Source organism: Erithacus rubecula (genome assembly GCF_903797595.1).
Source record: "Erithacus rubecula genome assembly, contig: scaffold_137_arrow_ctg1, whole genome shotgun sequence".
In the NCBI taxonomy this organism is placed as follows: Eukaryota; Metazoa; Chordata; class Aves; order Passeriformes; family Muscicapidae; genus Erithacus; species Erithacus rubecula.
In genome coordinates, this window is record NW_027636158.1 from 261,362 (window position 1) to 275,328 (window position 13,967).

Below are 13,967 nucleotides of genomic sequence, written 5' to 3' on the forward strand. Positions count from 1 at the left end.
TTCCATTGCTACAAACAAACAATTTTGTTAATATAATTACAATTTAATTAGCAGGAATCATATTTATAAGAGGGTAGATTTGGGGCTGAGTCCAGGAGCCCCAGGCACTGAGAGAATGTTGGAGAATCTGCTCAAGGAAGCAGAAGCAAAACTCCAAGTCCCTTGGAGCATCAGTGGCCCCACTGAGGGCAGGGACTGCCAAAGTCTCCCCAGGGACTGGTGAGAGCAGATCCTTGAGGGCAGCATTGCAGGAGCCCAAGGCTGTGAGCAGGAACTGCAATGCTGAGCAAGGCCTGGGCTGGTTGGAGGCAGCAGAAAGGCCAAGGGCTGAGCCCAGGCCTGGCCCAGCAGGGCCTGTCCCTCACGGGTGGCTCGGGGCTGTTCCTGGGGCACTGGGATGGGAGGGGCAGCAAGGACAAATGGCATCAGCCTGCAAACCCTGCCAGCCTGCTCAGGGAGGGCCGAGGCAGCAGCACAGTGCAGCCCCTGCAAGGAAAGTTCCTCCTGTGGGGCTCCAGAGGCGCTGCCCAGCCCAGGGCAAAAAGGCCTGGGTGCCTCTGGCCCTGCCAGCCCTGCCCAGCCCTTGGCCATCTCTCCTGCAGCCTGTGCCCCTGTGCGTGCTGCTCCTCTGCCCTGGCGGCTGCACACGCCCATCTCGCTGTGTCCCCAGCATTTCTCAGCCCAGCATTGCTGTGCCCTCCCTGGGCTCCCTGCACCCAGCGCTGCCGGCTCCTGGCACACAGAGCCATGGCATGGCCCAGCCTCAGCTGGGACACCTGGGCCACCAACATTCTGCCCTGGCAGGGACTTTGCTTTTTCCTCAGCTCCAGGCTGAACCTTCCAGGCTGCACCTTGGGGAGGTTTCCTTCTCTTCCAACTGCCAAGGAAAGCTCTGTGTTCTGCTGTTCACAAACAGAGAAGGGCTGGTGGGAGATGTGGTGATCAGAGGCTATTTGGGGTACAGTTATCATGAAATAATTAAGTTTTTAAACATCTTGTGAAAGAAGGAGGGACATCAACTGTGGGAGTCCAGGGTTTTTCCCTGGCTCCTTTGGAGATGCAAAAAACCCCCTGGCAGACCCCTCAGAGACCCCTGAGTGCTGCCCAGGAGCTGCAGGGGCTGGATTTGGCTTTTTGGGAGAATCTGCCCAAGTTGAGGGAAGAGACACAGAAAATAGCGATGAGTAGAGTGTAAATTAGAATGTTAGAATGTAGTTTAAGTAGGTTTTTAGATTGTTTATATTAAAGGCCATGTGGCTAAGATGGAGGATACTGGGTGTGGTGGGCTTCTTCCTCCTTCTTCTTCATGTCATCCATGCTGAAGTTGCACCCTGGGAACCACAGATTGGATGGGGAAAGAACTGGACATTGTAAAGAGGTTGCATGGCATTGGGGAGAATTTGTAAATATTGTACACGTAGTTTAGAGTATAAAGACCTTGGCACAGCCCTCCCAGGAAACCTGCAATGGTCGACCTGCAGAGCAGACCCATGCTGGGCTGGCAGAAACATTTTTAAGAGAAGATAAATAAACAGCCCTGAAAAAACACAAGATCATCTCAAGCTGCTTTCTTGCCGGTGCCTCCGAGAGAACCAGATTTTTTACCACCCTCATGCCCTCTCTGGGGAGGTCTCAAGCCTGAAGAGACCCTCAGAGATGGGACAATCAACAAAATTTCTAACACTGGAGTTACAGAGAGCAGACTTCAGCCTATTCAGGATGCAGATTTGTGTTGTACAAATCCGGTACTGATTGTTTTTGAGGGAAACAGTCCTTAAAACAAACGATTCCAAAAAGGATGGATATTTTTAAAGAAAGAAATCTTGAAGAAGCAGGAGCAGCCTGTAGCAGTGTCCCAGAAGATGAGCCAGTGAGGAAAACAACTAGCCTGGTTGGACATGGAGCTTTTTTCAGGAACTTAGGAAAAAGAGGATGCATCAACTTTAGACAAAGGCGCAAGCAACTCAGGAAGTGTTTAAGGATGTTGTCAGGTCATGAAGAAAGAAAAGGAGGTGAAAGCTCAATCAACTTAAGATGGCAGTTCTGTTTAGGAAAACAAAAAATATTTTATCCATATATTAATGGCAAAAAGAGGGAAAAGGAGAACCTTGATTTCTTACTGGGGGTGGGGGGACAGGACGGGATATGTTTACCAAAGAGAAAAGGCTGAGGTACTTAGCCCTTTCCTGGCCTCAGTTTTCAACAATAACACAGGTTGTCCTCAGGACAAGTGTTCTCCTGAGCTGGTAGATGGGGACAGGGAGCAGAACAGACCCTTGTAATCCAGGGAGAAGTAACAGGGGACCTGCTAAACCACTCAGATGCTTACAGGTGTCTCTACAATCAGATGGGATCCATTCTAGGGGGATATGGGAGCTGCTGGATGAGCTCCCCAAGTTGCTCTCCATCATGTATCATCAGTCCTGGCTCACCAGGGAGGTCCCAGAGGACTGGAGGTGCCAATGTGAGCCCATCCACAGGAAGGGCTGGAAGGAGGATCTGGGGAACTCCAGGCCTGTCAGTCTGACCTCAGTGCCCAGCCAGGTGATGGAACAGATCACCTTGAGAGTCATCACAGGGCACCTACAGGATGAATGAGGGATCAGAACCAGCCAGCGTGGATTTCTGTATCTGCATTGATGATCTGAATGAGGGCATTGAGTGCGCCATCAGCATATTTGCAGATGACACCAAGCTGGGTGTGAGTGTTCTGGAGGTTAGGAAGCTCTCCAGAGGGATCTGGACAGGCTGGATCCACGGATTAAGTCCATCAATTTGAGGTTTAACAAGTGCTGGGTCCTGTACTTTGGCCACAACAACCCCTGCAGTCCTTCAGGCTGGGGAGAGAGTAGCTGTACAGTGACCAGGAAGAAAGGGACCTGGGCCCACTGATGGACAGCAGGCTGGACATGAGCCAGCAGTGTGCCCAGGTGGCCAAGTAGGCCAAGGGCTCCTGGCCTGGGTCAGTAATGGTGTGGTCAGCAGGACCAGGGCAGTGATTCTTCCCCTGTGCTGAGCACTGGTTGTGCATCACCTAAAGTGCTGTGTCCAGTTCTGGGCCCCCCAATTTGGGAAGGACAAGGAGGGGCTGGAGTGTGTCCAGACAAGGGAAACAAGGCTGGTGAGGGGTGGGAAACACGAGTCCTGTGAGCAGTGGCTGAAGGAGCTGGAGTTGTTTATCCTGGAGAAAAGTAGACTCAGAGGTTACCTTATCACTCTCTTCAACTTCCTGAACCATGGTTTTAGTCAGGTGGAGGTTTGTCTCTTTCACCAGGCAGCAACTGACAGAATGAGAAGACACAGTGTTTAGCTTCAGCATAGGAAATACAGGTTGGATATTAGGAAAAATGTTTTTTACAGGAAATGTGATAAAATTCTGGAATGATCTCTCCAGGGGTTGGTGGAGACACCATCCCTTTATGTTTAAAAAAAGACTAGGTATGGCAATTGGTGCCATATAGAGGTGTTAGGCAGAGGTTGGACTTGATCTTGAAGTTCTCTTGCAACCTAGTGATTCTGTGATCTGTGAATTCACAGAGTCTTTCAACTGAAGTCTCTGTCCCTGTCCTTTCCCTGGGTCTGTGTTGCAGATGGAAGCTGCTGGTGCCATTCTCACCTTTAACCCCTAATTTGAATGGAGACAGATGCTCTCGGGTATGTCAAGCAGGTGTTGCTCAATGTTTATGTGGAATTTCTGTATCCTCATGGCACCAAGGAGACCATTGTGGCACTGTGGAAACTCAGGGAACAAAGCCATTGTGACACTGGGGCAGGATGGTACCATTGCGATACTGCAGATCCAAAGACACCGTGGTGCGTCCATGTAAACTCATGGAATCATGGGACACTGTGAATCAGCAGGTCCTTGTGGAACCAAGAAGTGAATTGTGACTGTATCAAACTTCTTGGAACCAAAAATCCATTGTGTAACTTCAGAGCCTTGTGGACCAAGGGGACCACAGTGACACTGTGAGGGTCCATGGAACCAAGTGGCCATGGTGACACTGGAGCCTCATTGACCAATGGTGCATTGTGACACTGCAGGACAGTATGGAATCATGGAGACCACTGTGACATTACACAGTGTCATGGCAACAAGGGACCATTGTGACACTGTGGGGCTTCATGGGACCAAGGAACAGTTGTGGTACCATGGAAATTGTGGCAACTGTGTCACCATGGAACCAAGGAGACCATTGTGACAGTTCACAGCACCATGGAACTAAGGATTCATGTAACAGTGTAGGATAAATGGAGCCAAGGAACCATTGTGACACTGTGGGGCCTCATGGATCCAAGGAGAGCATTGTGACACTGAACCTAATGGAATTGTTGCAAATGATACAACTTCTAGGTTCAGGACAAGGTGTCTCCTCACAGCCCTTGGTGGCACAGACCCTGCTGTGCTTCAGGGCACCAAGACTTGGCTTCTCCTGGGCACTGCCAGCCCTGCCAGGGCCCTTGGCCATGTCCAGCACAGTTTGTCCTGTGCTATCCCACAGCTGCTGCTGTGTCCCTGCAGGCTGCACACTCCCATCTCACTGCCCCTGGCTCTGCCCTGCCACTGCCAGCCGTACCCTGACCTCTGCCACCCTCACCCTCTGTGCCTTGGGACACACACACACATGCACTGAGCTCATCCTCCTCCTCCTGGGTGCTGCTCCTGCCACAGCACTGCCCTGGGAGGGTTCATTGCTCACAGGAGCTGCTGTGTTTGTACTGGTGCATTTTATAGATCTACTCTGCCTATCTGTCAATTCTGTCTTCAAAGAGCTCTCCAAGCAATGGAGTCATTGAATTGTGGAATAACACAAAGGTGGCAAGAGCCCTGTGAGCCCCATTGGCCTGGGTGTGGCTGGGAAGGAGTTCCCTTTACCCAGAGTAGCCCCTGTCCTTCTGTGCTTGGCTCCTGTGGCTGGAGTGGGTTTGGTCACAGCCCAAAGCTTTGGCTGTTCCTGAGCAGGGCTGGCCCCACATGTGGCATCTCTGCAACCCCTAAACCAATGGCCTGGGTGGGGGGAAAACTCTTCCTGGGGACACAGGGATGGGAAAGCTGGGATAGACTGACCCAAGGGATCTTCCATTCCATGGGATGTCCTGATCAGCAGGGACATGAGGGGACAAGAGGACCTCTGGATTTTCTGTATTAATACACTTGTCTTCTAAAGCAACTATGACATGTGTTGAATTCTTGTGCTGAATTCTTGTCCCTCCGTGGTTTTCCTTGCTTCTGCATTTGGCCCTTGCTTTGTAGTCTCCCAAACATTAATCTCTCTTTATAGTGACCCACAACTGTCCACTTTATTTTCTCCTGTTTTCTGTGTAAGGAGGGACAGTGACAGAGACACTCTGTAGTCACTGGATGCCCAGAGAGGTTTAACCACAGCCACCTTGCCCAACTCTGCTCTCAAGGGCACTCCCAGAAATGTCAGGGCCCTGTCAGGTGTCCACCCCTGAGCTCATGCCCTGCTCACAGCCCCAGGGATGTCCAGGGACACGAGTCCTTCCCTGGCACACACACAGACAGTTCATTGCAGCACAGGCAGGGGCTCCCTGGGCTCTGCTGCCACTGACAGAGCCTGGCAGGGACCTCAGCCCTGTGGTGTCACCCTGCCCTGCCCCTGCCTGAGGTGCCCCACTGCCAGAGGGATGGACACAGGGATCTCTGGGCACAGGAGCTCATCCCAGCCCTGCATCCAGGATATCACAGGAGACATTAACATCCGGAAACTCCAGCACCAGCTGAAGGTGTTTGTGCTCACTGGGTTTATGTCCCCTCACACACACACAGAGGATATTCAGGACTGTGGAATGTCCCTGCACTGCAAACACAGACTCCTGACCCCGTCACTTGATGTCCCTTCACAGAGGGAAGAACAAACTCTGTGCCCTGGGGTGAGAGGCCACTGCTGGAAGCAGCTCTGGCTTTGCAGGGACACTGCTGGGACAGCCCCACCCTGAACACTGCCACACTTTGGCTGTCACCGCTGTTCTCCTCTCCAGGACACTGTTGGGAACATCCTTGAGAGCAAACTGGGAAGGAGGTTGAAGCTTTCAGGTCCTGCACTGGGGAGATGCCCTTGCATGATGGAAATGCTGTTGCAGAGCCCAGCTCTGTCCCAGCAGTGCCCACAGCCTGTCCCTGCCTGCAGTCCCTGGACAGTCACACAGCAGGACTGGGACTGAGCTAAAAGAGCCCTGAGGCCTTAAACCAACACAGGGGCTCTGAAGGGGAGTGTGGAACTGAAGGAAGGGGAGGTTATGGAGCAGAAGCCTGGCAGTGAGGAGCACTGGGGTTCCCTTTTCACCCCAGCTCTGCACAGAGGCACCAACCCTGCAGAGAAGCCAAGGAGGAAAGATGACAGGCAAACACAGCAACACCAAGTCCTTTATTTTGCGTAAGCACATATGTAGTACAACTCCAGGATTATATAGTCTATGGTTCACACTAGGAATGCAAATACTGAATTAAAAATGGTAAAGATAAAGATTCTCTTGTGAAAAAATTCTAAAATATGTCATACCTGTGACAGAAAAAAACCCAACAAAACCACAGGACATAGAGTTGGCATTAATGAGTAATATTATAATAGTGATACAGGGGAATGAGAGTTTATTTTTTCTGAGAAGCATTCATGATGATTTTCCTCAAGCCATCCTTGAGCTCCTGGTTCCTCAGGCTGTAGATGAGGGGGTTCAGAGCTGGAGGCACCACCGAGTACAGAACTGAGAGTGACAGATCCAAGGATGGGGAGGAGATGGAGGGGGGCCTCAGGTTAGTAAATGTGGCAGTGCTGATAAACAGGGAGACCACAGCCAGGTGAGGAAGGCAGGTAGAAAAGGCTTTGTGCCGTCCCTGCTCAGAGGGGATCCTCAGCACAGCCCTGAAGATCTGCACATAGGAGAAAACAATGAACACAAAGCATCCAGAAGTTAAACAGACACTAAAAGCAATGAGCCCAAGTTCTCTGAGGTAGGAATTGGAGCAGGAGAGCTTGAGGATATGTGGGATTTCACAGAAGAACTGGCCAAGGGCATTGCCATGGCACAGGGGTAGGGAAAACGTATTGGCTGTGTGCAACAGAGCATTGAGAAAGCCACTGGCCCAGGCAGCTGCTGCCATGTGGGCGCAAGCTCTGCTGCCCAGGAGGGTCCCATAGTGCAGGGGTTTGCAGATGGACACGTAGCGGTCGTAGCACATGATGGTCAGGAGACAGTACTCTGCTGAAATGAAAAACACAAAGAAAAAGACCTGAGTAGCACATCCTGAGTAGGAGATGTTCCTGGTGTCCCAGAGTGAATTGTGCATGGCTTTGGGGACAGTGGTGCAGATGCAGCCCAGGTCAGTGAGGGCCAGGTTGAGCAGGAAGAAGAACATTGGGGTGTGCAGGTGGTGGTCACAGGCTACGGCGCTGATGATGAGGCCGTTGGCCAGGAGGGCAGCCAGGGAGATGCCCAGGAAGAGGCAGAAGTGCAGGAGCTGCAGCTGCCGCGTGTCTGCCAGTGCCAGCAGGAGAAAGTGGCTGATGGAGCTGCTGTTGGACATTTCTTCACACTATCCATAGTGTACTCTTGAAAGAAAATATTGACGAGCTGAGACCACCCTCTTTGATTCAATCCTTTGGGATTGTTTTAGGAATCCACTCAAGACTATTTCTCTCCTTGTGTGGAAACTTCACTAAAAACTTTAATTTTTGAGATCAGGTTTGTGCTGTTGCTGATTTCACTGCCTCCTTTTCAACATTGCTCTGAGCCTGAACACTGGGGAGCCCAGAGGGAAAACAGGGCCGTCCGTGCCTCCGTGCAATCAGACCTGCTGGTCCCACAAAGGTGCCCTCAGATTATTACACCTCCCTCTATTTATGGGTGATCACACTTAAAATGTGCTTGAAAAAAAAGTTGGACTTTCTTAAGACTGCTGTTTAAAAATAATTTTCTCTATTATCTCCCCATCACTACCATACAACTGGATAGGGAGGGATATCTTAGGCTTGTCTGGCTCTCTGCTGCCTGCAGTTGTGCCTACTGGGAGCTGTTTATCTCCACCAAAGCTTGTCCCTGCCAGTACTCCCAGAGCCCAGCCCAGCCCTGGTGGCTCAGCTCTGCCCTATAGACCCCTCCCAGCACAGGGTACTGCTCAGGGGCATCTCCCTGCCAGCAGGGTCTTAAGAGCAGCTCAGACAAACTGAGATGCTGCAAGCCAAGGTGCTGCTGCTGCTGTCTGTAATCAGAGGAAGGTGAGCAGGCACTTTGTGATGGAGATGTGAAGCAGATCCGCTGATGCCCTTGGGACAGTACAGGAGTCTCAGTGACCGACACACCTGACAGCCCCTTTCCCTTCCTTTGAAGAGAAAGCTGAGAGCAGCCCTGGCCATGCAAGCACCATCTCCACAGCAGGAGGAATCTGCCCTGATGGGGGTCACTTCTTCCCCCTCCAACTTCTCCCCACAGTTCATGGGGAGCTGCCAGGCAGACTGAGAGCTGTCCCTGGCAGGTGGCACATCCCCTGGGTTGGCCAAGAGCCCTGAGGGCTGAAGGAGCTGCTCTGCAGGGCAGCCCTGGGCAGCCCTGGCTTCAACCCCAGCTTCAGCCCCTGCAGCCATCCCTGGCAGGAGGAGCCATCCTGCCCTGTCCCTCTGACAGTGCCCAGGACAGCCCTGCCCTGCAGCACATCCTCCTCCTCCTCCTCCTGTACCTCAGAGAAATTGTGAGAGTGCTCCTGACACACACCCCAGGCTGTGGGCTGTGCTGGTTCCAGGAGATCCCTCCAGGAGCACAGGGGACATTGCCCCGCACCCACACACTCACCATGTCCAGGGCTGTGAAGATGTTTCCCCAAATGAAGTCTCACCTCAATGTCTTGCCGGCCCTGATTGCCTTTAGCCTGTCTGTGTCTGGCTCCTGTCCCCTCAGTGCCTGCAGGCAGTGCACTCAACCCTGCTGGACTGGGAGAGGAGCAGCTTCTCAGCAGAAATGTCTTTTTGAAGCTCTTCTTCGTTTACCTTGGGAGCTGCCTCTGTGCCAGGAGACCAGCCTAACTCAGCAGCACAGACACAGCACAAGGACTTTAATGACCCTCTCAGGAATTTGGTGCAGTTTACATCATACTCAGTCCCTGAGACTGTTCAAAAACTTTTCAAAACTAAAAATTTATTGAAACTCCAAAGTTTCTCAAAGTTTTAATGGGTTCCACTGAGGGATATGACTGAAATTTTCCCCAACTTCCAGGTAGAACATCAGGAGGCACTGATGACAGAGGGGAACAAACAAGTGAAAGGTGTCTCTGGTCCTGAGCAAACCTGGATATGTTTCAGGAATACCAAAAGCCAAGGCCTGAGCCCCAGCCCCTGGTAAGGCAGATCCTGTCCCTCCCTCATTGCTCAGGGCTCTTCCCGGGCCACTGGGCTCTGGGGATGTGCAATGCCAAGGGCAGGACCATGGGGTGGCCCCTGCCTGGCTGCTGAGCAGGGACAAGGAGGCAAAGAGGCCCCAGCACAGCAAGGCTAACTTGTCCCCTGCTGGCCTCAGGCCCAGGGCCAGCAGCCATGGCCCAAGTGCTGCAGCAGTTGGCTCTGGCAGAGCCTTTCAGCTGCTGCCCATCCCTGTGCCCTCTGCAGCCCAGGCTGTCCTAGGTGTCCATGCCCTGCCCTCTGTCCCTGCAGGCTGTCGTCATCCCCCGGATGCCCCACCTCGCTGCCCCTTCATTTGCTGACAGCTCTGCATCCTGCCTGCCTCTGCCTGGTTGCACAAAGCCTTGGCCTTGACATCAAGAGATTTAGTAAAATTTTTACCATGCCTGTGAATTTTTAGCACAAGAACAAGGCATGCAGGGGCTGCTTTCCCAGCAGGCAAGGTGTGAAGACAAGAACACATCTGGCTCAAGGGTGCAGTGATAGAATGAACAGGAACTGGGAAATTGGAGTGGGTTTTTAGGAAATGGGTGCATTCTAATACTTACGTAGCGACTTAATATAAGCAACACACTTGAAGAATGATGTATCCGCACAAGGATACGAGTTATCCTGTTCTGGGAGATTGGACTTGAGGCCTGAAAAAATGATTTTTTTCCTCAAATTTGTGTTAAGGAGACTTATTTTGATATTTTGGCGATTTGGTGATAATGTACCTCACAGAACCAAGGAGTCAGCTTTTACACTATGGAACCTCAAGGAATGAAGGGACCTTTTGACACTGTGGGAGCTCATGGAACCAAAATCCATTTTGACAGAATGGGGCCACATGGAACCTATGGTCCCTTGTTACACTGCAGATCCAAGGAGACCACTGTGGCACTGAGAAACCTCATGGAACCAAAAGTGCATTGTGATAGAGAAAGGTCTCATGGAACCAAGGGGCTTTTGTGACTCTGTGGGGCCTCATGGAACCATTGGTCCATTGTTTACTGCAGATCCAAGGAGGCCATGGTGACACTATGGAACCTCCTGCAATCATGGGTGCACTGTGACACTGCAGGGCCTCACAGAACCAAAGAGTCCAGGGTGACACTGCAGAGCCTCATGGAACCAAGGTGACCATGTTATACTACAGAACCTCTTGGGACAAAGGGTCCATCGTGGTACTGCAGAACTGTTGCTGAGTGTATGAAAGCTCATGGAATCAGAAGTGTGTTGTGACCAAGGGGCCATTGTGACACTCTGGATCCAAGGATACCATTGTGACACTGAGGAATCTCATGGTGCCAAGGATCCATTGTTACACTGTGGGGGACTCCTGAAACCAAAGGACAATTGAGGCATTGCAGGGACTCATGGAACAGTGTAGATTATTATAAAACAGAATCACAGAATTAACAAGGTTGGAAAAGACTTTGGAGATCATCACGTCAAACCTATGACCTAATGTCACCTCATCAAATTAATCATGGCTCTGAGTGACACGCCCAGTCTCTTTTGCAATGCCTCCAGGGATGGTGACTCCACTCCTCCCTGGGCAGAAGGTTCCAGTACTCAATCACTGCTTCAGTGAAGGCTTTTCTTAGTATCAAACCTATACTACCCTTGGCTCATCTTAAGACAGACTCTCGTTCTATCAGTGTTTGTTCAGTAGATGAGACTGACCCCCACATGCCTACAGCCTCTTTTCAGGTGGTTGTGGAGAGTCTCACTAGAGGCCATTGTAGCCATTGGGGCCATTGTAGCACAGCAGGGCCTCATGGAATCAAGGGGAGCACAGTGACAGTGTAGGGCTCCATGGGACGAAGGGGCCATTCTGACACTGTGGAACCAAGGAAACCTTTATTAAGATGCCTTAAATTCTGAGTTTTCTGTTCTGCTTGGGTATGCTTTTCCCTTGTGCTTAGGGTGATGAAGACAAAATATTCTGATTCCAGCTATTGACTCAAGGACAGTTTCTTCAGATCCAGGCCCTAAGAATAGAAAATGTGAAAGGAGAAGGGCAGGCCAGCCAGGAGATGAGGACGATGACACCTTACAACTTGAGACTTAATTGGATGGTCGACTCCAAATGAATTATGCAAATGGACTGAAATCTATAACGATGTGAAATCACGTGACCAAGCTGTCTTTTACTTCCACCTTGGAGCCATCAAGGCAGGGCAGGGTCCACACTGTGGCACTGGTACTGACAGGGTGCGGCCTTTGAAGGCCTTTCAATAAATACCCATTTTATTTCCCTTAACTGTGTGTGATCTCCGTTCCAGCTCCTAATGGCAACAGTTACACTACAGGGCAGGAGAAGGAGACTCTTCTACCATTTTGAGCCCTCATGAAACCAAGGGTTCATTGAGATACTTTGGCATGGGAAATGCAGGCATGGAGAGCTCTCAGGGCCTTCTGCATACAGGCTCAGTGTTATGGGCTGATGTTTGGACTGGCTCCTCTCCTTGCTTCCCCTGTGCAGCTGCCGGTCCCTCCCTCGGGCTGTTTTATCTAGGCTGGTGTTTTCCGGCTCTCTCTTGCTGCGCTTCGGTTGTGGGCTGTGTCTTGCTCTGGCCGTCTGCTCAGCTGTAATCCCCTCCCCTGGCTGCTTAGGCCGTTTTTTTTCCCTTTTCCCCCAGCTGTTTTGTCTGTGCCCCTGTTTTGGCTTGTCTTGGGTTTGCTTTTGCTTGTCTTGGGCTCACTTTGGCTTGTCTTGGGCTTGCTTTGGGCCTGCTCCCGGCTGCCCCTCCCCCTCTCTCCCTTCTCCCTGCTCCAGGGATTTGCACCGACTCCGGAGGACGAGGATCTGGACTTCGGGGGCCGCTGCTGGAGGTCGGCTTGGGAGGCTCTGCCGCTCTCCCCGGCGAGGACGGGCTGGGTTCGTCTCATCTGGGTTTGGGTTGGGGAGTGTTTCTTTTGTATTTTTGTTAATAAAAAAGTTTTTTCCATTTTCACCTGAAGAACAATTCTTTCTGAGCTCAGTGAAGGAAGGAATTGTGAAAAAGAAAAGGGGGGGGGGGCCCTTTGGAGCTCTTTTTCCCCAAATTTGTCCTAAACTTGGACACTCAGAGATAGAAATGGATACAAGGTTTGACCTAAGACCTTGGAGAAGGTTTGGAGAATTCTAGCGTTAAAGTGAAACAGACAATGAAACAAGAATATAAATTTGCTGTTTAAGTAAATACTTATTTTTAGCAAACAGAAATATGTCTTTTATAAACAACAGAATATGTAAGGGAAGATAGTAAAATATTTTAAAGTTTCACTATAGAACCTGTTATAAAGTTAGTTAAAGGTTTAAGATGTATCAATGTAATTTTGTGAAATTTTACATGATTGAAAAATGACACATTGCAACAAAGTCACAGGAAGCAAAGCAATTAATGATTGGTTAGCAAACTTCATAGATTTGGCTAAAAAACTAACATAAGGCATTTTAAGTAAGAATGAGGTTGTTGCCCGATGCCCCAAACAGAACACAAACTAACAGAGTTAGTTTATGCGGTGCTTTATTCAGGGCCTGGGGAACCTGCGGACTAGCGTCCAAAGTCAGGATCCCACAGTTCCCTTTTTCCATCAGGTTTTTATACCTTTTTAAAAAGTGGTCTACGTGCAGAAATACACATTTTCAAAACAATACAGATACATAAATCTTGCAGGTATCATTCCTAAAAGTTATAAATTCTGCATGCTTGTCTACTCAGAACTATAGGCTACCCCCCTTAATCCCCCTTGCATGTTTGCCCATCACCAGAACCCTTTATTTATTATTATACTTTAGCCTTATCTTGAAAGTTTCTAGATGTTCTATATGCTCTGCTAAATCCTTTGATTATTGTTTTCACAGTTCTAAATGTTCTATATGCTCTACTAATTCTTTTCACTATTGTTTCACAAGGTAGGTTCTCAGGGCCTGTCCGAAAACTGCAGTTTTCTAAGCCTTAGCATGACTACTACTATATCTACATTAGTCCTTTTTCTCATTATTTCGGTATCAAGGTGACTTTGGTATTATGGTGTTGCATGTAACACCTTTAATGTCTCACCTTTTTATGAGACTGATCCAATAAAGCAATAAACCATCTTTTACAACGTCTCTCAGTTGTCCCATCTCTTGTCATATTAATGTCCCGATAGGGATCTTTCAGACACCAGGTCGCCCCATTAGAAATCAATAGGGATTTAGGGGCATTGGGTCTACCCCATTGAAGTCAACGAGGATTTAGAGCAAGCAGGTTTACCCCATTAAAGTCAGTGGGGATTTTGTGGAAATTTGAGGATGAAATGGGAAATGTGAGTAAAATTCAAGGAAATCTTTGGGCTTAATTCCAGGAATTTCCACTCCAGGATCACGGTGCTGATGCTCTGGAAGTTCTGGATGAATTCCTGGAAGCCAATCCTGAATCCCTGATTCCTCACCTGTGGCCCATGCTGGAGCTGTGCCTTCAGGTAAGCCCAAAAATCTCTGTTTCCAGCCCCACTATCTGGGAATTCTGAGCCCAGAATTGGGACTTTTAGGACCAAAATTTTTGGGACATTGGGTCTACCCTTTGAAGTCAATGGTTATTG

General features: G+C 49.9%; 2 protein-coding genes across 2 annotated transcripts in view; both read right to left on the reverse strand.

The window, feature by feature from the left end:
• Positions 1-13,967, reverse strand: part of LOC306815461 (olfactory receptor 14C36-like) — a gene marked incomplete at both ends in the record, with an annotated part of 167,712 nt that overhangs the window by 114,869 nt on the left and 38,876 nt on the right. The window lies entirely within an intron of this gene.
• Positions 6,614-7,546, reverse strand: LOC306815467 (olfactory receptor 14J1-like; the record flags this gene model as incomplete). The annotated part of the gene is made up of 1 exon (XM_079332024.1): positions 6,614-7,546. One exon carries the CDS (start codon positions 7,544-7,546, stop codon positions 6,614-6,616), a length of 933 nt encoding a protein of 310 aa, XP_079188150.1.